Below are 27,983 nucleotides of genomic sequence, written 5' to 3' on the forward strand. Positions count from 1 at the left end.
TCAATTGTAACTAGGGTTTCTTTATTTTCCAGTATTTTCGATGCGATTCTTATTGATTTTTCTTCTCTTTGAGTGAATGTGGGATAGTTTTCAGTATGACTGGATTTTCCATTAATTTGTTTTCGATTTCTTCTTATCTGCGCGCGTAGCTCTTAGGTGTAGCAATTGATCGTTTTGTTAAGGTGCTTACCACATGTTTCACGGCATGGTTGTGGCACGTGCGACTGCTCTAATGATGACGTCGTTCTTGTTTTGCTACTTAGCTACACTACTGGCTAAATGGTTTTTTGTTGCTTCTGCTGATGCTACGGCTACTGCTAGCTTCCTGGGTTGTCAGTCGTTTGGGTTGAGTCCACCCGCTGGTTGCATTATTCGGTGGGGTCGCTGCAAAGGGAAAATTTTTTTTGTCGAAAAATTTCACTTAAAGGTTCTAGTCCCAAAAACGATACTTACCCAGCGAACGACTTCGAATGTTGACCACCGAGTACCTCGTCATCTTGATTACCCATCGATTTTTTGACGTACTGGAAGAAAATAAAATCCCGAATAAATGATTAAGTCAGATTATCTATTTTACTTTCTATCTATTATCTATTTTACTTTCTATCTATTATCTATTTATCTTTCTATCTATTATCTATTTTACTTTCTATTGTGGGTCCGTAGCACTACCAAGAAAGTACGAGAAATCCCAGGAAACAAAAAGGGAATTTATGTTTCAGCATGATAAGTATTGTGGATTTACCGGCTACTTGTATTCCACTGGTTACTTAAGAAGCCGTTCCAAAAGTAGCCGTTTTATAAAAAGAGGGACTTAAAATAGTTGTTTATGTAACGAGTTGCAAAAAGTTGATTTTTTTCAGCACGAGTCGTACATTTATCCAACGAGGCTTGCCGAGTTGGATAAATACGAAGAGTGCTGAAAAAATCGAGTTTTGCAACGAGTTCCATACAAAATTTTATGCAATGTTTTTTTCATTATACAACTCATTTGAGTTGCATAATGTTCATAATGCAACTCAAATGAGTTGCATAATGAACATTATGCTACTATTTTTCATTATGCAACTCATTTCAGTTGCATAATGAACCGGTACGAAAAAGTTGGTCATTATGATACTGAAATGAGTACTATAAAATAGAAATTCCCTGCCCTTCAGTTCAGAGAGGGTTTGGGCAGCGTCCTGCCAACTCGGTCGAGGCAGGATTCTTGGGAGAACAAGTAAGAGGTTGTTGAAAGATTATGTAATGTTATTTATTTTGTGTAATTAAAATCTAATCTTTCCTAAGCATGTTACGTAATATTTGAACAGCTTCATCAACGCTGATATTCTAAAGTGCTAGAATGATGCATTGAGCTTGTAGTGATCCCTTGAAGATGGGATGTAAATCATTATCTCGCGATCGCGTGTTTTCGTACTTTATGGAAAGGGTAAGGTACCCCGGGGCAAGTGAGAATCCGGGGCATGTGAGACCTAAAGCTATAATTTTTTTATCTTTTATTTTTAAGGTAAACATTCTTCATGGAAAACATAAGTATCACACCAACGTATACTTTGAATTCAAAAATTGTTATTGTTCTCACCATAAAAGGACCATATATGTTATAGTTGTTCATATGTAATTTTTAATTCACTTAGTGAGATTAACGTACTCTACTACATTCATCGTTTTAAAATTGAATAACAAATAAAGTAAAACTTTTTCGGTTTTAGGATAATATTTGGAGTGCTTGCAAATTATTTTAAGCGAAAAAGCTGTAATTTATTTTCACTTTTTACCTTTAGATAACTGCTCTCACTTACCCCAGTGCATTTTAGCATCTGGGGCAAGTGAGACCTATGAGAGTAAACTTACACATTTTCATAGTTTGATCTCGCTTTCTTCAGCCTAAGTCGAAATTTACACAAAAGTGATGTAAAAATCGGCACCGTAAGTAATCCATCATTTAATTATACTTAATTTCGTTTATTCTGATGATACAGCTGTTTGAAATGGTAAAGTCTTGGGTAAAACATGGTTTGTTTCGAAACCATCTATTTTTCATATTTCGTCTAAGCAAATTCTATTATTTTTTCGTTTTTCGCTGTATAATGAGTTTTCTGAGTTTTAAGGAACAGTATGAAAAAATTGGAAAACGACTTATTCAAAGTTCACGAATTAAAATTATTTATTTAATGATCGTAAAATTATGCAAGGGAAAACGTAACATCTGTAAATCTTGAAAAATCTTTTGGCAAGATTCATCAACTATGTAATATGAAAAGCAAGTTTGGAAATCTTTCGGCATTTAACTTTATGACGCTTTTTGTTTAAAAAAAATCAATTTGTTTTGCAGGAGCTGCTAGAGTTAAATCATTTATTTTCTCAGTGATTTGTCATTATATGTGTTACGTAATTTATGCACGATACCCAAAACTCTTCCAACATAACTCGCTAAACATAGTTATTCATATAAGATATTTATAATTTATGCTTCCTTACGTATAAGCAGCAACTATATTAAACCATTTGTATAAACATTCCGAATAGGTCCCACTTGCCCCATGATACGGAGTAAATGAAGATCTGCTCCACTTTTCATTATATGCATAATATACAGAATGTAAAAAAAAAAAAAATAATGCCCGTTAATGCGAAGAAATATACCAACAATGTCTTAAAAACCATTGAAATTATAAAATTATTAATGTTTGAAATTTTTTGGCTTGACAAAACTAAACTAGCATTTTTTTAGGTCCCACTTGCCCCGGGGTACCTTACATTACATAAACGAACTATTTTAAAAACACATCCGATATGTTACAAAATTTAATGATTTGCTATCCATGTCCGTGGAACCATTCTGAATAGCCATTGAGTGAATACACTGGATTGTTAGGCTGTGCCCATAGTGGGTAAGGTGAGATGCGATCGGATGCGATAAATTATGAGATAAGAAGAGGGATGTTTGATAGGCCATAGTGCATGAGGTTTTCAATGAGGGTGCGCATGTTGTTTTCACATCCTTTTTCGCCTATTTCATGCGCATCAATGACTCGCGTGATTTGATCGATGAAGTGCTTCTTTGGATGTGGGTAGTGAAATGATCGTTTCATCTATAAGAGCGGAAAGATAAAATGCACCCGCTTTTTGTTTTGAGCGAGCCGTTTTTTTTACTATAGCTTAGTCAGTTTTGATCCTGTTGCAATAGAACAGATCGGTTACACCAGATTTTTTTTTTGAACTGGTCGGTTTTTGCTATGGGGCACGTTCGGTGTAGTACTAGATTTGTAGTAATGAGCTGAATTTTTGTATGGTGAGAAGGTCAATTCTCCATTTCTGCAATGAAATGGTCCGAAAAGCGTGGGTATTATGATTCCTTGCCTAATTTAATGCTGTATGAGCAAAACTTTGGGCAACAGTGTTGTTGTTTTCTGCATTTCTTGCAACATAAACAACATGTTATCCAAAGTTTTGCTCAAACAGCATCAAATTAGGCAAGGAATCATAATACCCACGCTTTTTGGGCCATTTCATTGCAGAAATGGAGAATTGACCTTCTCACCATACTAAAATTCAGCTCATTACTACAAATCTAGTACTACACCGAACGTGCCCCATAGCAAAAACCGACCAGTTCAAAAAAAAAAATCTGGTGTAACTGTACAAAATTGAGATTATTGAATTAATTATTTGAGAAAAGAATGTATAAAATGTAATTATATCCGCGTGAGTGATGTCTTTATGTATACACATATTTTTACTTTCCGGACTAGGCTATCTGAGTGTTGATTTCAATTTAAATCAATATGAGACTTTATACTGATTTTCGGCATTGAAACATTACCTGATTGTGCTGACCTCGGCAAAAAGAAACAAAAATTCGGCAAGTACCGTAACCCGGGGTCAAATTGATCTCCGGGTCGAAATTGATTTTTTATTTTATTTTATTGATGCACAAGGGGGTCATGGGGCCAAGTCTCCAATGCAAGTCCGAGGACTCACATCGTCCATAATACACCGTGAAATTTGGGAGTAGGCATTGCAACCTCTTTAGCCATGCGGCTTTTAAGTTTTGCGTGGCCTTAAGGATGAGGAAAGGTGGGGGATTGATTTTGCGTGTTGAGCTGTGAAAGAATGTGTTGTTAATTAAATGGTCAACGTTATTTACCTTTACGTATTTTCACAAAAATGAACAAGTTTAACGATATGGTGCTTGATTTTCAGTGAACCGTTTATGCTAGTTCTTGTTGTTCTTGTGTCTTCAAAGCTAGGGAGCTTGGTTAATAATGTCAAAAAATAGAAGGACATTTTGTGTATCAACTGCAAATAGAAATCAAATATATCAAAAACAACAAAAAAGGACTGTAACGCTTTTTGATTTGATCACGAAAAGTATCGGTTCTTGTTGGCACCACGAGTGTTCATCTTTCTCTGTAGAGTAAAGATACAGTTAAGCCCCGAGACCTGACAGCAATCAAGCTGATCACAAGGTTGTGACTTTGCCCAGGGAAATTGATCTCCGGGTCGAAATTGATCAGACGTTTTTCCGTTAGATAAAGCACATTTCCAATAGTTTTCTTATAAATATCGTTTAGTATCTGACTCTTACAGCACGATACATGACAGGACAATAACTAAGGTATGTTTAATCTAACTGGAAAACGGCTGATCAATTTCGACCCGGAGATCAATTTGACCCCGGTTTACGGTATGTATTATTTAAGGGTATAGTTTTTTTATTACAAAATTTTCGGCGATATCTACGAGAAAGATGTCTCTAATAAGTACACAATATTCATCATATATTAGGTAAAAGAATATCAATCGAAATCGATGTCACACTCTTTTCGTTAAGGGATCTAGTTTTGCCTGACAAAGAAAGAAGCAAAACCTTTCAATCAGAATCCTTTTTGCAATTAAGTTGAATACCATAAAATCTTAAACTTTCTAACTTGCACATGAATAACATGCACTGAACAAACGACCATATCAAACATTGATTACTTAATTTAAATCCCGAACAAAGAAAATAAAATGTTTTCTTATCACATACAATAACAAAATTATGCTGTAAAAAAACTTAAACGATTTGATGGAATACTATTTTATATGCAACGAAATATGTTATTTTACATGGCGATCGATAGACAGTATGATAAATTTTTATTAAAAAAGTCCCAAAAAAATGACCACGTGGTTTATGGACAGCCCCTATGTACGGTTCATGCGTTCTGCATATAGTTTCCACAGAGTGTGCTTCGACGCTTATCCGATCTCTTATCTCTTTGCATCGCACCTCACCCACTATGTGCTCAACGTTATATATTTTCGTGTTGCGAATCGACCAGCCATATATAAACTGAACCCAGTGTATCACCACAGCCTCTCAAACTACTGTACTGAATAACAACTACTAATCATATCCTTTACTTTCCTTCTTTTCTTTTCCCTTCCTTTTACATGAGCAAAATAACTACTCCGAGTATTTCTATCACCACGCCCGAAGGCAAAACACCATGCATCATAAACAGCGGAATCGAATGAAGAGGAATCGTGAGTAAAAATCATAAAAACACCTAAGGTAAGAACATAACTATTCTGTTTCCAACGTGTGATTAACCATCAAATAGATTCACTGGTCACGTGTAAGACGGATTTTTGACGCCGGAACGTCGCGACTTGACTAAATTCGACAGAAATGGTTCACTACTTGACTAGGTTGACATCGTGACAGGTTCTATACGTTGACGTTTTCAATGTAGTTGGCATTATAAAAATAAGACAAGTTTGCTTACAGTTGAAGCTTTTATGTTAACATTCAAATTACTTGCTATTAGAAGATTATGAAGAAAATCATTATTTTAAAATGAGTTAATTTCTCATTTTTATAGATTCCGTTAGGGATGAGTACACCATAGTTGATGAATGATCTGTATTAGTTTTAATTGCTAATACAATAACCAACTAACCGACCTTGCCTTACGACCTTACTTAGACGATATTATGACAATAAAAGCAAAAGAGCAGGAGTTATGTTGCTTTAAACAATGGTGTGATCAGAATTAAAACTTAATCTTGTTCTTTTGTCAGGATCTAGAAACATGGAAAACTGTAGTAATTTGAATGCAATATAAACTATGTTGTGATACGGTGGACATAAGGATAATTCAGACTTCATAGGGATACAAGAGATGAACACAGAGAAGCAAAAGACGACTAGCGACGACATAAGATACATTAACTGTATATTAACATTTAAGGCGTTCGACTGATAAGTGTTCTGTCCACAACATCGAATGGAAGCTCAAAAAGAGAGTTATTTGAAGATGATTCCAGTGCTGTAGATGACCAACATCGGTTCATCATAACAAAATTGGTATTTAACTTGAAATAACTTTCAGAATGCACAATGTAATTTGGGATATTTTTTGATTATTGTTTGGAGATGATGTCAGAAAAACTAGTTGCCCATACCGGCTAAAAACGCTAGTTCTGATAATTGTCACTGAGTAGTCTTCAAAAGTATCAAAACATTACATTTTTAGAGCTTCCACAAAATACGGGTGGGATGGGAAGCGACACTTATTTTTTGATAACTACTACGACCCAATACTAAACACTGCACACTTTGCTCAAGTTGACGACATCGTCTAGTCCATCGTGAGTATTGGTCATAGTAGGGGGAAAGTAGGGAAAGGGTCCAGGCTTTGCTTTCAGCTGTCCTGCAGCTCCACCTGGCCACTCTTTAAAAAAAAAAAAAAAAAAAAATAAAAAAAAAAAAAAAAAAAAAAAAATGAGTTCTATAAAATAGAAATTATGATACTGAATTGCATAAATGTGTTTTAACATTTTTAATAAATGCACGAGTCCTCGTTGCCACCAGCTATTCAATGACATTCTTGTTTTGACAATCAAATTGACTTTAATATGAAAACGGCGGTTGGGGAGCGGACCTGGTTGGATTGTTAGAACACGTGACTACCCAACTAACATTTATTGTGAATGTAAACGACAACAAAGCGTCCTCAATACGGCTTGATGCTGAGTTACTGTGTTGTACATATGGATGGAAGCTTCTATGCAAGCCCTATACCAATGAATCTGGCGAACTTAATCCACATGTATATGCTGTGCGAGCAGCTATTATGCCAGCAAGTCATAGCTCTTCTATCGGCTCCTATGTAATCACTAAATGAATAACATCTTGAGAAGCCGCTTTTTCAGCCTTTTCACAGTTGTTAGATAAAAGTTATACCATAGACTAATTTCAAGACCTCGATGTACCAAAGAAAACCATTAAATTTTCTGTGTCCAGTCCGGTACCCAATAAATATTCATAACCGTGTATTTTTTTCCGTGTAAATTGCCATTTGTGTAAATTATATTTAGCGTGTTACACCCAGGGTGGCCACTCAGAGCGGCAAATTAAATTCCCGAGTTTTTCCCGGTTTTCCCGATAGCTTTTTGAAATTTTTCCCGATTCTAAAATAGAATGATTTACAGTGAAAATTAAACGTAATTTACTAAGAAAAAAAAATCAGAGAAATAATATTGACTATCCTTGGATTTAACATAGTATTCATATGAACTTGAAAATAAGTTATGTGTTGTTTGTCTCGTATCCAATTATGGGTATTGAAGTTACGACATTTTCATTAAAGATTCCTTAAGTTCATAGATAACCAACTAGTACAAATTATGCAGTTGTTTAAGCAAATATAATGAAAGATAATCCTGGGAGGTCGAAATTCTCACAGAATACACTATGATTATATGATTTACGAACTTATTATTTGTGGATTTCTTAGTAATATTCCAAAAATCTCTTCTAAGAAATTATTGGTAAGTTCGTTTGGGAAACTAATAGGCAATAACAAAATGCCCAGAAAAAAATATTCCGAATGAACTTCTAGTGGAATATCTGGATAGATTACTCGTGAAAGAATTTTGGAAACGATTTCTACGGTAATCTTAAGTGTAGTATTTTTGATGATGATTTGCAAGATATTTTAATAGAAAACCAGTGACGAACTTTATTTTGGTAGCGTAAATGGCTACTGCAGAAACTCAGGCAGATTACTTAGGCTGAAATTGTTAATTCTAGGAGAAATTTGAGAGATCAAAGAAATCTTAGATTTTGTCTGATAATCGTCTAGCGTTCAGTTATTTCATCAGCGATTGCAATATGAAGTTCCCAGAGATTTAATTTTTTTCTAATCACATTTTCAGATATGTCAGGAATTTCTCCAGGAATTCCTGAAAGATTAGTTTTTGAGAAAGTATTTCCCCCAAAATGTAGAGACAGATTCATTATTTGGGAATTATTTATTTCCATAAATCATACAACTATATTCCTCCAGATTCTTTTGAATGCTCACTGGAACTCTCGCGAGAATTTCAATTGGTATTTTAACCAGAAACTACGAATACTTAAAATTCTCGAGAATTTGCTGAACCAGGAGTTTTATCAGGGACTTACGCTAAAGCTTCATCAAAAAGGCATTTTGCCGATAACTCACTCCGGTTTTCTCCTAACATTTTTTTTTACAAGTTCAACAAATGAGTACATCTAAGACCTTCATGAAAAACAACAGAAATCTTTCAAACAAAATATTAGAAATACTTTTATGAACTACAATAGGCATGCTTTGAGGAATTCCATCAGATACTAAAATCCCTTTAAATATTCTCTCAATTGTTTCACTAACAATTTTTAAATTGTAAGATTGTTTTCACCAGGATCACTCATACAGATTTTCATAATTTTTAATTTTAATTTATTCTTGAGGCAATTCATTCATTCATTTAAAATTTTATCAGCATCCTATCCAAATTTCTCAAAGACTTTTCGTAGTATTCTCCTAGAGATTGTACATGAATATTTTTTAGAAAAAAAGTAATAATTTTTGTTATGTTTTAAAAAAACTTTTATAGGATGCTTGATGTTTACTGGAACATGTTACATCCTGAAATGCATAAGTGACATATGAATCTATAAATATTCGAATGTGTCTCAACCAGTCTTTCCACCAGAATATTCTCTAGAATATCTTTGAAATTGTTCAAATTGTGATGTTAGGTAACATCACTATGATTAACTTTAATTGTCATGACTCGACGACAAGATATTAATTTCCAAGAATGGTTTTTACGCCAGTTCATCCACTAAGTTCTATAGTTCAACAGTTGTTGACTGCATTTCCTACAGATTCTCGTACTTATGCTTCTGGAGACTGTACACATTTTGGAATTCTGGAAATTCCCGGTGGCTAGCAACAATTCCCGAGGTTTTCCCGACTTTTTCCCGGTAGTTTCGAATTCCCGAGCTTTTCCCGGTTTTCCCGAAATTCCCGACTGGGTGGCCACCCTGTACACCGATCTGACAGCTCTGACAGTAAGGGACTATACATAAATTACGTAAAGTGGGTACCGAGGATTGTTCACAATCTGCGAACTTGACTGCGGAAAAAATCGCGACCATGACGCCGCTGGTTATACGGCAACCCCAAATTAAACAAATAAAAATAATTAGGTTATAGATACCGTAACGCAATACATGTGGAACTGCCATTTTTGCTTTTAAAATTGAATAATTAAAGTACTTGCCGCTACTTGGAATTGAACTCCCGATTTCCGTATCCACTGGTCCCGATGATGCCCTCGCTACCGCACTGCTATATATAAATAGAACAGAAAATAGCCCGTTTTGTTTTAATCCAGACAAGGCTTCATAATTGTGCCACAAGAAACCTTACCCAACTTCATCTTGCCGCAAAAGCTTGTGAAACGTCAAACGCAATAATGTTTACATTGAACAAGCTGTGTGGTTGCGCCAACAGGTTCTTCGCCACAGCTGCTAGCTGAAAGAGTGTTCTTTAAGCAGCTACGAAGCGCTGCTGTTTTGTGTAGTTGGCAACATTACAAAACGTATTGTATAAAAGCAGCTGTTTTATTGGCAGGGACTCTTATTCGATTTGTACATCTTCCGGATTGGATTAAGGACAGACTTGTTAGAATCCCAAGATGGCCGCCACAATGGGCGACTTTGGCACCTACTCACGATTTCGAGGGCACAAATCTCTTCGTAAACAAAACCAGCGCATTTGATCTTCTTATTTTAAGCTTATTACAAGTGAGCACATAATAATAAAATGAACTGTTGTTTGAAGCTTGCTTTTTGAGATTTGTGCGTTTTAAGCTCTCATGCACTCTTGAAGCGGGATTTCAAGACGTTTGTCCTTAAAGTGCAATAAAAGCAACCCAAATAATTTTACAGCACAGAGATGAATAGCTGTAAAGTATTTGTGTAGTAGCTATATTACCGCTCAAAGTTTGTTTTGACAGTAATGTTTACATCCGACAAGCCGTGTTGGTAAACCAACAGTTTCTTTATTACAGCTTCTAGCCGTAATTAAATCGCATAACTGCCTGTTTCGTCTAGGGTTGAATGGTGGAAGGGGGGGGGGGGGGCTCCAGGCGGCGACGAAGAACAAACTTTTACCGAATTCAAATTATATTTGCCATCGAGACAGACGGCGTGTCTGCTCGATGGGGAACGAGAAAACTTATAGCCTATATACAAATCGCTGTTGCCTTTTATAGGCGACACAAAGTACGGAGATGAACAAAATACAATTAAATCTATTCCCGCGCGCACCGCAGTGCGCTAAATGCTGCATGTACGGAGCCTACCGTGTCGTCGGGCTGACGATTCAAGCACACAATGCGCAGTGTGAATGAATAGAACGCACGCTTGCTTGGATGAGGTAGAGCCTACGTTTGCGCCGCTGCTGCCGGTGCGAGATACAACATCCCGGCGCCTCAAAACGAAATAAATTTTCGTTTTTAATTCAAGTAAGGTTCCTGCGCAGCTCGCTTGGATGCTCTTGATCGGATGGATGATCGGTGTCGTCGATGCTCCTGCAAGCCGATCGGTGGTGCGTCGACGACTGATACTGGATGGAATAGTCGGCCGTTGATTGATGCACCTGTTGTTTGCTGACGTTGTCCGTTTGGAATTGGTTGGTTGATGACGCTGGTCGTTGGGAGGTTCCTGCTGCGTTGAACTGCAGCTTGGCCTGACTACGCCGAGTGGAAGGCCGGAATTCCCGGTTGCCAGTGGATGCTGCCAATGACCGAATCGGAGATGAAGAACTAGCTTCGGAGGATCCACGCGCCGGTGGAAGGAATTACCAGATGATTCGACCAGTGGGATGGATGGATGGGCCGTCGAACTAGATGCCACTAGTCCGAATGTGGACGCGCCGGTCCGGAGGGTGGATGGTTTGGCTTGATGTGGACACGCCGGTCCGGAATTTGATACGGGTGCGGATGGAACTTGCACTGGTCCGTATGGAGGATTCGCCGATCCGTGAAATGGACACGCCGGTCCGTGTGTTGCTTGAGTGAGCTCGCCGGCTCGGGGGGACATGCCTGTCCGGAGGATGGATTGGTCCGGTGCCTTCGTCGTTCTTTCCTGGGTCCCGTCGGAAGATGTTGTCCTCGATCGCTCCCTTGCGATCGGTCCTGGGAATGGTCGGTTCGCGGTCGCTCCCTGGCGGCCAATCCTGGTCACGGCACCATGTTTCGTCTAGGGTTGAATGGTGGAAGGGGGGGGGGGGGCTCCAGGCGGCGACGAAGAACAAACTTTTACCGAATTCAAATTATATTTGCCATCGAGACAGACGGCGTGTCTGCTCGATGGGGAACGAGAAAACTTATAGCCTATATACAAATCGCTGTTGCCTTTTATAGGCGACACAAAGTACGGAGATGAACAAAATACAATTAAATCTATTCCCGCGCGCACCGCAGTGCGCTAAATGCTGCATGTACGGAGCCTACCGTGTCGTCGGGCTGACGATTCAAGCACACAATGCGCAGTGTGAATGAATAGAACGCACGCTTGCTTGGATGAGGTAGAGCCTACGTTTGCGCCGCTGCTGCCGGTGCGAGATACAACACTGCCTTTAAAGCGCTGCTGGTTTGGGGATTTGTCAGTATAATGAATTGTACTGTATAGTAGCAGCTGTTTTGTTAGTGGGGACTCCTATTCGATGTGTTCAAGTTTTCACATCTTCCGGGAAATCTCCCGGAGTTGGAATAGGGTAGAGTAAAGGCAGCCCCAGTGACAAGCAATGGATTTCTGAAAACCGAGTTTGGTAGCTGTATGGTGCTTGTTTTGCAGTCGTGTATTAGCTTATGATTTATATTTGACTAGCTTTCCTTTTATTCAGCGTTGACTGCTTTTACTCGATGGTTACACAACAGAAAGCAAATGACTGAAGCTTATAGCGCTGAAAATGTTTGTTGGGATATCACGCCGAGGGCCTAGGATCGAATCCCACTCCCGACAAACTCACAAATGTGAGTTCTTCCGTCGGAAGGGAAGTAAAGCGTGGGTCCCGAGATAGACTAGCCCAGGGCTAAAAATCTCGTTAATACAGATAAAAAAAATGAAAACGGCTTTTTAAGTAACCGGTGAAATACAAGTAGCCGGTAAATCCACAATATCACATATATTTGTAATAAACAATGGTCAATGAAGTGAATGAATATTGATATCTGCATGGATAACTGACATTAACTCTCAGGCGGCGGTGCTAAAAAAATAGCCTCAGAAGACTGTGCCTACAAAACACCGTTACACTAATTTTTAGAAACATCATATCTGCTTCGTTTTAAACCTAAATGTAAAAATTTTTATATTGCCGAAAACCTTGGGGCCTCAGCTTTCATAATAATTTTTCATACATAGTCGTAGCTAGGAAAAACGATAAAAAGGGGCTCTTCAAAGAGGGGCACCTCCATAAAAACAGCGTTACACTAATTCAAATGCTTATATCTTTGCTGTTAATCCACATAATTACAATTTTCTTCCTTAATTGGAAACCGCCAACACTCACCTTGCTAGAAAAAATATCGAACATAGTCGTAGCAAGGATAAGGGCAAATGGGGGGCACCCCATTCATGTGTTCGCCAAACATATAAAAAATTATATCAGCCCCGTTTTGCAAGCAAATCATGATTTTCTTTCACGGTCAGAATCTTCAGGTGAGGTACTTCCAAGAAAAAATGCAAATCATGGGCGGAGCTAGGAAAAACAGTAATAAGGGGCAATTCTTTCAAAATCTTCCAAAAATTTCAAAAAATCATAACTTGACCATAAAGTAACAAATAATCAATTTTCTTGCGCCAATTAGAAGCTAAGAATCTTGCACTATCGAGAAAAATATCACACATAGGCGTAGCCAGTGATATGGGCTCGCAAGGGGCACAGAAATTGAGTTCCTTAATCAGTACACATAATCAATATTCCATACTAATTTCTCAGTCATCAAATCTAAATTTATTCTTTCTTTTTTTTTACCACTGTAAGCCACCAGAACCCACCTTGAAAGGATTAGGCATAGTCGTAGTAAGGAAATAATAAAGGGGGGGGGGGAGAAAGTGACTTTAAATATTTCTCAAAAGTTGCCGCTTCGCAGGTTAATGTCTTTCTTCCACGATAAGCATCTTGAGACGATGAACTTTATAGGGAAAAACAAAATACAATACATAGGCGGAGCTAGGAATACTTATAAGTTGTAATAGTTATAAGGGAAAGTTTCTAGAAAAAAAAACACACACAATTCTCAATAAATTCTCAATTTTCTTCACAAATAAAAATCTAAGAATTTAGAGGAAAATATCACACGTTGTTAAGGCCACGATACTTAAAAAAATAATGAATTTGTTTTTTTTTTCCTTTCGAGGTTAAGATAATACATAATTGATAATACACAATTGAATGAATTCATTATTAAAATTCATCCTTTGAGAGAATTTCAGAATAAAATTCTAGTGGAATCATCGAAGCATTCCCAAAACTATTCTTGAATGATGTTCTCAGAGAAACTCTCAAAGAAACTATTGTAGGAATAAATTGCTAATGTGTTACGATGCGGATCCCCACCACTGTGTCATTGTGGCCGATGAGGCAATTACTTGTGGTCCATCAGCAAACCACGCCACCGATAGCCGCACACTACGATGCGGCGAATACAATGACCACCAAATGACCAGACGTCAACAAACTAGAAAATAAGAACACAATAGAAATCTAAAAATCTAAAGTGAGATTGTGACATACTTTTCGGTACCTTTTATTTCTAATATTTAAAATAACTATTCTTTAACTGTTAAATTCATTTCTCTTCTTAGTTTAAATAACGCAACATCATTTCATCAGTTAGATCAGTGCGGATCAGTGCTAACTGGTTCAAATCTTCCTAAAATTAAAGTAATTATTTACGTGCACAGGTAAACAAACGAGTGAGAATGAATTGCCTTATAGTAATTGAATTGATCTTAAATCTAGGTTTACGTGCAACTAAAACTACTTTTCTTAATTATACTCTTCGTACAATGAAGACAGACACCAGTAATGAAAATCGACCGTGAGTATGTAAAATTATGATATAAAACCTCAAATCTAACCTTAAGGCTACCCTTTACACGCAGATCAAACCCAACAGTGACGGTCGAAAAAACATTATACTGTACTTTGAATTACATTGCCAAGGTTCACCAAAAATTGTAAGATGTAACGTAGAGAAGTGTGAACAAATTATTAAATATAAATTATTTTCAGCTTAAAGCTTACCAAACGCAAAATAGCTGGTTTGCTTCCGAGATTTTGGAGAAATCATCCGTACAGCTAATGAAATCCGTGGATGAAATCCTGAAGGAATCACTGGAGAAATGACTCAAATAATCTTAAAAGAATTTTCGATAATATGCCAGGAGAAATTCGGTAAGAAGGATCTCTCAAGAACCTCTCGAACAATTTAAGATGGACTTTTTTGAGAAATGTCCCATGACTTGATGGAGAGATTTCTCAAAGACTGCCTGGAAGAATTCCTCATGGTGGTATCCCCCAACGAATACCTCAAGAAATTCACTGAGGTATTCCAGGGGAAATGGCCTATGCAATCCCTACAGAAACATGCAATGAGATAAATAGATATGTAACCAATTCATGCATTTCTGAAGGAATCTCTGAAAAAAAATCCTTTGTACAATTCCTTAGGACGTATGGAGAAATTCATTTAAAAATCTCTGAAGAAATTCACGTTGAAATTACTCGGGGAACTCCCGATAGAAATAATAAAAAAATGATCCTCAAGGAATCTCTGCTGCAATTCTGCAACGAATCCGTTGAGTCTCAGGAGAAATTCTCCTAAGATTCCTCAATTTCCAGGAAAGATTATCTAAAATGCTTCGACAAATCCCTGCAGAACTTCTTGTTGTAGTACTTTGAAAAAAAAAACTACCGATAGAAATTCTGTAAGAATTCATACTGACACCCTTGAGAAATTTTTCTAGGATTTCCTAAAGGTAGTATTCAAAAATACCAAAATAATTTCTAGAAAATGTAATTTTTTTATTTCTTTTTTTTTGTAAATTTCAACTGATGCTTATTCTTCGGAATATGATAGAATCATTGGGTTAATTCCGTAATAAAGTATCTGGATAAATTACCCAAAATATCCCTGTAGAGATTTCTAATGATTTTTTAAATCAGTATACCGAAAAAATGCCTGAATGGCTGCCCAAAAAATATCTTTTGATGTATTCTCCTACGAATTGCTAAAACAACATGTAATTAGTGTAAAACTTCAGCAAAGAATAGTTGAAAAAATCGGTGGAATACCTAGACAAGTTCACAAAAAAAAACTATTGGATGAATTTTTGAACAAATCTTAAGAAGAATTCTGCAAATTACTTAAGAAATTTGTCAGAGAATCTCTAAAACATTACAATGAAATTCCTTAAGAAATCCTCGATGAAATTTCTTGTATAAATTGCTATAAGCTGAGAGTATTAATCGCAGAATTCCTAGAAAAATCATTCTAGGAATTTTTCAACAAATTTCCCAAAGGTAGTTTCTTTAAGAATTCCAGGTGAAATTCTCGTATAAGCACCTGCAGGAATTTGCTAATGGAACCCTCAGATAAGTTTATGAAGAAATCTCTGGAAGGATTCTTGAACGATTCTTTTGAGAAGTTCTTCAAGAAATCTCTGCAGTAGTTTCGCCAAAGAATCCTTATTTTAATCCCTGATGGAGTCCCAATTTTTTTTTACTTGTTCATTTATTTGGGAGGCTTGGGCGCCATACGGGCACACTGAATCAAAATTCAATCATCACTGGCATTTGTTGCGACAATCCATTCAATACGACATAAGTTTATCCCAACTTGAACAGAATAAGATAAAGATTGTGCAGCACGAGTTTAGAGATTTCAAGCCTTGCATTGCGATTTTTCGGGTGGTAACTACGAGTCGATAAACACTGCAACGCTGTTGAAGATCTACCATTAAACAGTTTCGATTTTGGAAGAAATCAAACTTTGAACTAGTCAAAATGTAATCTTAATTTGAACCATTTCGAAATTCATTACAACGACGTACTTTTTAGGCAAATATTGTCAGAAAAAGATGTTAAATAGTTTTCCGTAATATAACCTGATAACATGGACTTTAAAAGCATTGGAAAAAAGCGTTTTTGTCATGGAAAACAGGCAATTGAAAAATCACTGTGATTTCACCCATGGAATAAAGAGTAATCCCCACGCTTTCTTTGTTGCTTGTTTTGTGCATCTTTTGTCTGACAATTCTCTTCACTGTATGGGCACAACAGAGCCGGAATCACTATGGAATCCCACTTGCTTGAGCAACTTGTTGAGAAACTTCCAATGAAATCTCTTTTACTATGATTTTCTGATAGGATTTACAAAATAATGCTTGGAGGAAACTCCCGAAAGATCCTTAGAAGAATTCCCATGAGAATATCTGGAGCTTTTTTTTTTTTTTTAGATTCTCTGCAAAAAATCATCATAAATCCCTAAATAAAGTCTTTGGAGAAATTTCAGTGGGTACCGTGATTTCGGGTGAAATTGGTCACTTTTCACAGTTTTTTGGCTTCTAATTTTTTAATAGTTATCGATATGGTCAAACTTAATGCTTTAAAACAAGTACGGCCATGGATTTCATCAGTCAACGAGGTTGAAATTTTTACTGCAAATCATTTTATTGCAATAAATATCATTTAAAAGGAGCGGACCTGGTGTGATGGTTAGAACACTTGACTATCACGCCGAGGACCTGGGATCGAATCCCACTCCCGACAAACTCACAAAATGTGAGCTCTTCCTTCGGAAGGGAAGTAAAGCGTGGGTCCCGAGATGAACTAGCCTTGGGCTAAAAATCTCGTTAATACAGATAAAAAAAAATCATTTAAAATAAAAAATCAGAAATTTTAGTTTCGGGGTGAAATTGATCAGTCAGTGAAATATCTTTGTAAGTGCTGAAAATATTTTTCCAGCTGAATTAACCACCCCAGAATGCGAAATGCTTTTTAAAACTTATACAAGTTTAGTAAATCCTTAATTATTTATGTTTAAAGTTTAATAAATCTAAAGAAAACGCCTAAAAGTATGCAAGTTTGATACTAAACAAGTTATTACTTTATCAAAAGTACAATTTTATGTATAAATATCAATATTTATAGAACTTTTGATGACGGATTCGGGTTTAGCGAACACGTGGCAGCTATAAGCATTCATTCGAATATTTATTTCATATACGATACAGCTACGGTAACAAAAGTTTGAAAGGGTCTTTAAAATTTTCCGAACACGCAATTTCGGAAAATATTAAATTTAATACAGAAATATGTGACTAATTAGCTGTAAAACATGTAAACTCATCATTCAATAACCCTTGATCCGGATGATGGTCATTTTCTACAAATTGTTTTAAGTTCAAAGCTTTATTTTTGACAAATAAAAATTGCCCTCGCGTCGATCAATTTCACCCCACTGATCAATTTCACCCGAAATCATGGTATTGTGAGAAACCAAGATGAGCTCCTGAAATAGCGTCTGCAAGAATTCTATTATATTCCAAGGATTCCTGAAAGAATTCATCTAGGGATCCCTGAAAGGATTGCTCAGGGCATCATCGATGGATTTCCATTAAACATCCCTGGAAAAATTCTTATGAAATCTCTGAAATGGATTGTCAAATTTTCGTTAGACTTTAACCCTCTAATACCCAACCCCGCCTTTAGACGGGGTATAGTTTGAGCATTTTTGTAATTTTTGTTTCGTGGAAAATCAAAATTTTTATATTTTTGGCTGATATTTAGGACTGTTTTGTATATCTCAAAATGGTTTTTGGTGTATTTTAAAGCGTATTTACATTTTTTGAAAATCATTGAAAATTTGATGTCTTAGTCACCTTCTAGAAGTCATCGTTTATTTTGTATTGAATCGCAACAATTAACATATTTTAAACTTTTCCCAAATTATTCTATCGTAGATTTATAGTTTAAGGGAATCGAATACACTCTAAAATTATTTTCAATAAAATTACACGGAAAATAAAATTTTCTATGAAAAAAATTTAAAATAAAAATATTTCAACAATAATCATAAAATCTCAAAATGTTTTCATCTCGAAAAATCCGTACCCCAAATAGGCTTCCAGGAAAAATATGAAACTGTGGGGATGTTCAAAAATAAAAATTAGAAAAATCATAAACTGAAATTCACGAAATCGAGATTTAAAAAGAATCATCTTCCAAAACATGTTTAAATCGATTTTAGATGATGAAAAATGATATTTAGATCAAAATCAAAAATTTGGGTATTAGAGGGTTAGTAAAAAACCCCTAAGAAGAGTTCAAAAAAACACTCTTTTCGCGATAACTTTTTGTTTTTCAATATTTTTCAACCAAATTTTAACACAAGAAGTGCATATCCTTCAAATTTAGGGATTTGATAGGGATTTTTGGATTGAACACCTGGTTCCGGAGATATTCCGGAATAAAGGGTCATTGGAATTGTCCATATTGGGAAAAGTGAATTTCGATATGAGAAAAGTTTAGTTTTCAGACGTAATTGAATTAGAATGATAGAAAAATGTGTCTGAAATTTAACCCGGTCACTTAAGTGCCTTGGAACCAGTTTTATGGATGTTTCGAGGAACCGCTTCCGGGGTCAATTTTTGAATATAATTCAGTACCTCATACGACACCTCAAATTCATCATATCATTCTGAGCTATTTTTGTGATATTCGAAATAATTTGTCCATTTTGGAATCAATATGCGGATTTCACGGAAATCGGTACCGGTGGTTCCGCGGTCCATTTTTCGAAGATGAATAAACGCATATCAAGCTTCATGATTTTGAAACTTGTAGCATATGAATATATTTGGGTATTTTGGAATCCGTTTACCGATTTTCCGGAATCATGTTTCCAGAGCCAATGATTCAATGTTGTCATGCGACACTTAATACATCGGCTTTCGAAATACACTATACTGGTGTATGGAATTCCCATCCTGGCATAGAATGCTAGGATTCTTGCTGGATTATTTCGAGCAATCTTCCTGCAACTCCTCCAAAAATTCTCCAACGATTCCTTCAGGGACTCTTCCATGGATTTCTCCAGAACACCTACCGATTCCTCCAGTAGGGCAATCCTCTTGGCATATATTCAAGGAACTTCCTTTAGCATTCCTCCAGCCAGTTCGGATGGGATTTCAGAGACTTATTATCTCCGAAATACTTCTACTAGAGATTTCAGAATCCTATAATGATTGCGTTAAATCATCCCAGCAAGAGATTTTTAGGATAAATCCCAGGAGAATCCTTAGAATAATGCCGCGAGGTATTATAGTAAGAGTTTCTGGATGAGTCATGGGAAGAATTGCTGGAAGAATCACAGGAGAAGTTTATGAAAAAATCTCAGGAAGATTTCCCGGGAAAATTCCAGCAAGAATGCCAGGATAAATGCAATAACTAAAATCATTCTTAGTGGTACGGTAGTTAGAATAAATAACTGAAGGAATTCTTGGATAACATCTCTGGACGATTTCCTGGATGAGTCCTTGAAGAAATCCCTGGCAGAACAACCGAAGCAATTTTTAAAAGAATTCCAGGAAGACTGCCCGGAAGGGTCACAGCAAGAAAGCTCTAGAGGAACCCCTTGCAGAATTTCTGAAGAACCACAGTTAGAATTTCTGGAGGAGTATAAGCAAGAATAGTTGGAAGAACCACAGGAATAGTACGTGAGGAAACCATGCTGGAATTTCTGGAGGAAGGCCACGGGGAGCTCCTGGAGAAATCCCATGATAAATAACTGGAGGAATCCCTGGATAAAATCTCTGAAGGAATTTCTAGACAATTCACCGGAGGAACTTCTATAAGAATGTCCGGAATATTGCCATGCTTAATCCTAGAAAAAAAATCCTGAAGAAATCCCACGAGAAAACTGGAGGCATTACAGTAAGAATTTCTGGAGGTGTCCTAGAAGGAATTGCTGGTAGAACCACAGTTGCAATTTCTTGACGAATCACAGCTGAAATTTCTGGATTAAATCTCTGAATATGTTCCTGGAGAAATCACTGGAGGAACTTCTGGAATAATCCATGGAATATTGCATTGAATGATCCCACAAAAAGTTCTTGATGAATTTTCTGGAGGAATTCCTAGAACTTCAGGAGATTTCATAGAAGGTGTTTCTAGAGAAATCCTAGTAGGAATTGCTGGAAGAGTTTTAAAGAGTTTTTTTTTTAATTTTGAACTTTTTTTCATTCTTTATGTCTTCCGTATGAGTAATTGATTTAAGTGGTTGCCCCTTATTACTACACACTTAATTTGGAATACCGTGTTCGGTAAATTTTTGACGAAAATAGAACAGCTGTATACAGCTATACTGCATTGTTTACCTTTTGCACCAGGTTTTGACAGTTGGTATACTGAGCCTCAGTAAAATTGATTACCGAAGCTACCGAAATAGTTCTGCTGTTCTATTTTCGTCAAAAAAGTGCTGAACAGGCAATTCAGGATTAAGTGTGTAGTTTCTCAACTTTGTCTATTTTTTGTGTTATTTTAATGTTTTTTTTTACCAAAAGACTATTTGCAGTTCAGTAGGAATATATGGGCCTATCTTGATGCATAGGAAATTCATTGCCTGTATTTCCTAAGAAACCGTTTTTCTTGCATCGCTGTACGCAGTTGTTAAGAAATGATTCAAATAATATTCTCTGTTGGTAGTTTCTACCAGTATCCATCGAGAAATATCTTGAGCGATTCTTGTTGAACACGAAAATGGGCATAAGGATTTGTGAAAGAAATGAAAAAGGTATGGGGAACACCAAGAACTAGCTTCCCACCCCATTTTTAGAAGATCATTTGGTAATATAAAAATAAATAGTGCATGTTAGTAAACTGATTTTAAAATTAAATGTTCCGTATGAACCCATGTTACTGGCTACGACTATGTGTGATATTTTTTTACAATAAAGAAAGATTCCTAACATTTTATTTGTGAAGGAAAATGAGAATTTGTTGAGCTATTCCTTTCTAAAATTTGTGTATATTTTTCTAGATGCTGCCCCTGATTACTATTTCCCTAGCTGCGCCCATGTATTGTATTTTGTTTTTCTCTATAAAGTTCATCGTCTCAAGATGCTTATCGTGGAAGAAAGACATTAACCCTTTATAAGGCCGAGAAAACTAGAAGAGTTGCCATCGCATACTATTATGCAAATGATTATATACATGATTACATGCACAAAACAATTTTTGTTTGAAAGAAACTCTCAAAAATCTAGGTGGCAATATAGTTGCCACTGCCCGTTTAGGCCACCAGCGCTGGTGGCAATATTCTTGCCACTGCCCGTTTAGGGTACTTTACTTCTTTTGACTTCGACAAAAAGCCGGAAAAGAGATTTTAGAGTGGATTGGGGCTTAACCCATAATATAAACTGTGTAGTTCAGCTCATGTCAACCCAGAATTTGATTATTTCTTAAAATATTTACCAAATCTATAATTTGACAATAAGTTTGAGCTAATTTTCTTCACGCGGTCAAAATTAGCCATTTTTGAGACTACAAATGGCTCCTAAATTGTTGTTAAAGCTTTGTTTAGTACCAAAAAAATACCAGGCGTTGTTAGTAGTCCCAATTTAGCGTAAACCAAAAAAAAAAGTTCGAAATAAATTGTTATAAAACAGAAAAAAATACAAACAGTAGGTGGCAATATAGTTGCCACTGCCTTATAAAGGGTTAAGTGATACCTTCCAAAACCAAAAAACAATAATCCACAAAATGCCAAGCAAGTCATAGAAAGAAAAAGCGCCAGATTGTTTATTTTTCAATTATATCAAACGGAAACTTCTACTTTCTCCGACTCGCTAGTCACCCCTGAAAAATGTCCCTTCAGTTCTGGAAAACTAGGTAAGAACCAGTCATTGTCGTACATATTAATTGCTAGACATGACCCCATGGATAGCATTTGCATAAAGGGCGAACACGATGAAATTGCCACACAGAAAATATTGTATAACTTTTGATTGCGTTCGTCAAAATAGCTAATTTTTTGACCATGAATAGTATATTATGTGTAGCTAATACCATAAAATTTTCATTAAAATCGGTTGAGTATTGGCGCATATATTGTCAATATCATAAAATGAGATTTTAGAAAACTTGTACACCCATTTCAAAAAATTACTTAGGCTATAACTTTTTTGTTACCTCATCAAAACGTTTGAAAATTTCCCTCGATATTCTTAACATAGTATCAATTAAGTGGTAAAAATTTGATCGAAATCGGTTCAGTACTTTTTCTAGTAAATAAACAAAGCTCAAATCGCTTCAAGGTAAATTTTAGGTACTTTTTGACCATTTTTAGTTCCGCGTGCACTATTTTGACTGTAAAACTGGTAACACTGTCCCGATTTTGATAAAACTTTGACAGTGTAAAATTGTTGTGTTAAACTGTTTACAGTGAAAATTTCAGCCATTTTTGTTAAGTACTTTCAAAATAAGAGCAGTTTGAATTTCACTATACCAAAAACCACATCTGCTTATTGTGATATAGTGCGACATATATGGCTATAACTTTTTAACGGTATGATCAAATTGAATGAAATTTTGACAAACTACTTCTACATACATACTTTACGTACAAAAAAATTTTCATTGAAATCGGTTCAGTATTTTTGGCGCCAGCGTTGAAACGGCAAAAAAGTGATATTTTCCAAAATGGTTGTTTGTACAAGATTCTCAAGTGGCAATTTCCTTGTTTCAACGATATCTCCGCCATTACTCAACCGATTTTAATGAAAATTTTATGGTATTAGCTACACATAATATACTATTCATGGTAAAAAAATTAGCTATTTTGGCGAACGCAATCAAAAGTTATACAATATTTTCTGTGTGGCAATTTCATCGTGTTCGCCCTTTATGTAAAAGCTTTGCTGATGTGACTTTCCTATTAGGCAATTCTCTCATCTCATGTTTGTCTTCAAAACCTTGTCAAGCTTAGAAAATTAAAGTTAATAAACAATACATTACAAGGTTCGAATTCCCATAGAAAAAGATTATTCATTCGCACTACAACACCATAGGAGATAATATCACATTGGCTGATTACAGTACAAATGCGAAAAATCTCCCTTTTCCCCTATCCGCATCCCGGGGACGCGCCCTGTTGGATTTCGAAAGCCTCGAAGAATATTACAAACCTTCAATGGCATTCCCATACACTAACCCACATTACCCATTCAGGGGTCTGACTGGGCCTATTACCCTCCCTCAGTTTGTAACATTCTCACCAACTTGGAATTATATTTTCCCGGCACATAAATGACTTCGACAAATGTTCGATATACTATGCAGCAGCATGATCAGTATAACTATATCAGACGACTTGAAGATTTGGTTTTTACGGAATTGTTTGCCATTGATTATACATTCAGCTATTCCAATCATTACTGCAAAGCACATCGGCCATATGCCTGAAATCAAAGCTTCCTGGAAGATATAATCCAAGCCCAAGTGCAGAAACTTCGGCAAATGTTGATTTCGACCCTGTTAATGCTCTGTTAATTTATTCGAGAATTTCTAAAAATAGAATCTGCCACAATTTTTTATAGATTACAAAATTTGTAATTCAATATTTTTGAAGAGCCTCCTTGATGTATCTTCAATAATCCCACAACAAATTCTCAAGAGATATTTCAGATTTTTTTTAATGATCCTTCGAATTCATTCGGCTGTACACTTAACATAAAAAGATGGGTGCATTTCGATTATGATAAATGTTCAGTTCCCGCTGGAAGGAATCTCTTGAAGAATTCTTTGGAAACACTAAAATATTGCTGAAATTCCGGATGGAGTATGTAATGAAATCCAGGAAGATTCTCTGAAGAAATTAACGAAGGAATTTAAAGGAATCTATAGATCTGCGGTGCGCTGCCATTCAGAATGTTTCTGGCCACACTGCACCTTGACGACGCCAACGACGCTGGCTGACGGCGTGACGGAAATCGTCCCTTTTATTCATTCGTGTTCGACTATCACATCGGTTAACAGCTTTGTGTATTCTTCCAATAAAAGATCAGTATATCTAGTTGTATCGCTTTTATTCTCCTACCTTAGATCTATCATTTTCCAGAACTATGCCTGACTGAACGAATTCCGTATCCTACAAAGATCATACAGGTATGCCAACCCTGAAAATTGTTGGAGTGTATTTCTGAAGGAATACGAAACGGATCTTACGGGAACAATTCTTTAAGTAATTTAAGTAATGTACGAATAGCTGTAAGATTTTTTTTTGAAATTATCGTTGAAATAATGTCAATATGAATCGAACAATTTAGGATGTAAGTCCATAACATGAACATCTTTTGAAACTCAAGGAGTATTGATCAGGTGCGTTGGGCCATGAAACTTTAAGTGTTGTTGAAAACGTGAGTAAATGTTCAATAGCCTGGGACACGGTTTATAAAGACGGGCTCAGTGGTCTAGTGGCTACCGCTTCTTGATTTATTGATTTATTTAATTAATTCATCTGACTTAACTCTACATGGATGAATATTTAAACTAAAAACTATAGCAAACTGGAGTTTGACTCTCTTAAAACATCTAGAACTTTCACCAAAAACAAATATCTCATCGAGTAACGAAAAAGTTCGAACGCACGCAGTCAATGGTTCGTAGAAGCCATATGCTGTTCTGTGAAATTCAGAGTAGAGTAATAAATACACTAATCTTTCGCCTTACGCCTGGCATCCACGCACCAAAGCGTGAACCCTCTGCCAACCATATCCCACCAACACTCCGATATCCGCATGAATTTGTGCATACGCAGAGGTATATTCGGACTGCTCGTGGATACAATCGATTGCAATCATCACTTCCTTCCCCATCCCCACATTGACCTGCAATCTGACGTGGCAGGCGCCATAAAAATAGAAGATCACCAACGCTCACACACTGATGAAGGTGCCTGCATAGTCCCCGGTAGATATCTCATTGGTTCCTTGTGTGAATGTAGCTGGCCTGGCGATACTAGAGTACCATCCACGGGCGATTAATTGAGTTAAAAGCTAAGTTAAGCAATTTATGTCTCATACTGCCGTGAGCTGCATTAGTTGTCCCATGTTAATAGGGATTCCCATACAACATGGGACAACTATGCTGCTCACGGTAGCATGTGCGTACGACTTCAAGTAGAGAAACCGATTTTTACGATGTTGAAAAAGTTAGAATTTATGACTTACCACTGGGTTGAGCATGATTTCCTCCTCCATCTTCATGATCTGTTTGTTCAGTTCCATCACGCGACCGATCTCCTGCTGCACCTGGTGGAACATATCCGGACTGTCGTACTTTTCCGGATCGTCCTTGAACACCACCATGCCGTCCTTTTGGTTGATCGAGGCAAATATTTCACCTGATTTGATCTGAAAAGAGAGATTTGAATGATAGATTTTCGGAACTATCTGAATCAGATAGGCAGAAGCGTAGTTATACCATGTTGAGAATGTACTTCTCGGCTTCGGCTGGTCCCGAAAGTTGCACCCGACTGGCGACATCGGCCAGGGATAGCGTGAGGAACGTCTTTGTCAGGCGCTGGATGTTCTTCTTGTACAGCGAAGAGATGACCTGCTTGACAAGGCCCATGTTAGTGTCGCGAATGAACGAATCTCGGTACTTGTTGACCACATTCCGGACCTCGTCGCTGTTGGAACTGTTGTACGCACTGGACAGATCGTGATACGCGTGACTGAGCGGTTTCATAAACCGCGAGATAACCTGGGAGGAGTACTTTGGAATCGGCACGACCTTCCCGTGTAGTATTAGCGAAATGAGGATGTACTTTTTGTACGATTCCAGCATGATGTGGGACATGGCCAGTGCCGGCGTGGAGACGGCCACCTCGAAGAAGTACAGAGCACGTTCGAAGTTTTTGACCGCCGCGTAGATCATTCCACCGTAGTAGTAGAAGAGCAGGAAGTACTTTGTGTCGTGATTACTGTCTTCGGTGGTGGAAATCGAGGCGATATCCACATCCAGGAAACGCAGTGCCGGACTGAATACTTTGGCGCTGAGACACAGTTGGCACAGATCGGCATGGACGGGCGTCAGCTGGTTGTCGCACATTCGGATCTTCTCTACGGCCAACGACAGTACCTGAATGCCCTGGATGGTGTGCTGTTTGTTCTTGACCAGCGCCGACGTAAACTGGTGGCAGAGCTCAAAGTCTACAAGGGACAAAAGCAAACATTAAAGTGTGATTGTAGCTAAGATATTATTAGACTATTTGAACATTATAACCAAACGTACATGGTTGTGTAGCAAATCGGACCTGCTCTCCATTGCATAAAGTTATAAACTCTCGGACAACTCGTAACACGTTCTCGGTATCGTCGTGATTCTGTGAATTGAACAAAAGATTAGCATTTCTCCAAAAACATAATGAAATCCAACTTTTCTTACATTCGGTTCGCTGAACTTGACAACCAACACAAACAGCACCCCCAGCGAATGCTGCTGGATGTCCAACGTTTCCAGCACATTGTCCAAGATGTTCCCATTCTTGGCCAGCAGCTCTGTCGATTCCAGCAAATATTCTACCAACTCACGAAAGTTTCCTGCAAACAAATAGAATTCAGTAATCAAATTCATTCCTATCCCAGCCAAACTCAGATTTACCGGCATTGCTCATCGTCCGGACGTGATTGACGTAATGCTCCAACGGTGATGCCATGATTCCTCACAATATGCGCTACCTACTTCCTACGGTCTACGGCGGAGCGGAACGGTACGTTCCTCGTAACAACAAACAACCTTACTTACGAAACCTAGCAAACCCCAACAACCCGAACACTACCAAACCGACCGACAACCTGACCGCCGAATGTGTCAGCCGAAAAAGCGACGGGAAGCTGCGAGAACCACCAAACTTCGACCGAGGAAAAAAACTATTTTTGCATAACTTTCACGGCACGAAAACACCTCCGTCCGATGCTATTTTTACGCGTGAACACACTGGCGGTGCCAAATTCACCGATCGAATGCAATTTTATCTGCAAATTCCGGATTATTGTTTCGCACAACACACAACACACTCGCTCAAGAAAGGTGCGGAAAAGTGACATTCGAATGCGAAAATTTCCCGTCGTCGTCCGTCGGAGGCGGCCTTTCGTCGCTGATGGTGACACCACTACAAACACGCGCGGATGCGTGATGTTGTCGAAATCCACGCGGTGGTGTGCGTGTTGCATGACCGTTCAAAACACCGAAGTTTGACAGTGCACGCCAGGTTGGCCCTTTTGTATGACGCAAGAAACGGGTGACCAGCACTCACGGTAGGTTGAAAAGAAGGGAATATGCTAGAGGAAAAGGTTCACACCTTGTGTGAACGAGAATAGGGGTCGATTCAAATATGACGTCCATCATTTTTCCGGATTTTCAAACCCCCCCTCCCCCCACTGTCACGCTTTTTTGTATACCTTATACATGGCGTGTCACACTTTCTCAGACCCCCCTCCCCCCTAAATGATGGACGTCATATTTGAGCGACCCCTAGGGTCCTAAAATGAAAAATATTTTCCCGGTTTTGCTGCATAAGGCACCCTACACACT

General features: G+C 37.4%; 1 protein-coding gene across 1 annotated transcript; it reads right to left on the reverse strand.

Annotated features, from left to right (window-relative positions):
* LOC109623122 (COP9 signalosome complex subunit 3) lies at positions 1-27,546 on the reverse strand. Its single transcript, XM_020077605.3, has 7 exons — positions 27,051-27,546; positions 26,835-26,989; positions 26,682-26,772; positions 25,869-26,599; positions 25,616-25,798; positions 454-524; positions 1-384 (listed from the first exon to the last, which is right to left on the reverse strand). The coding sequence occupies exons 1-7, from the start codon at positions 27,103-27,105 to the stop codon at positions 369-371; spliced, it is 1,302 nt and encodes a 433-aa protein (XP_019933164.1). The 5' UTR covers positions 27,106-27,546; the 3' UTR covers positions 1-368.
* Between the last annotated feature and the right edge of the window lie 437 nt (positions 27,547-27,983).

Source organism: Aedes albopictus, chromosome 2 (assembly GCF_035046485.1).
Source record: "Aedes albopictus strain Foshan chromosome 2, AalbF5, whole genome shotgun sequence".
In the NCBI taxonomy this organism is placed as follows: domain Eukaryota; kingdom Metazoa; phylum Arthropoda; class Insecta; order Diptera; family Culicidae; genus Aedes; species Aedes albopictus.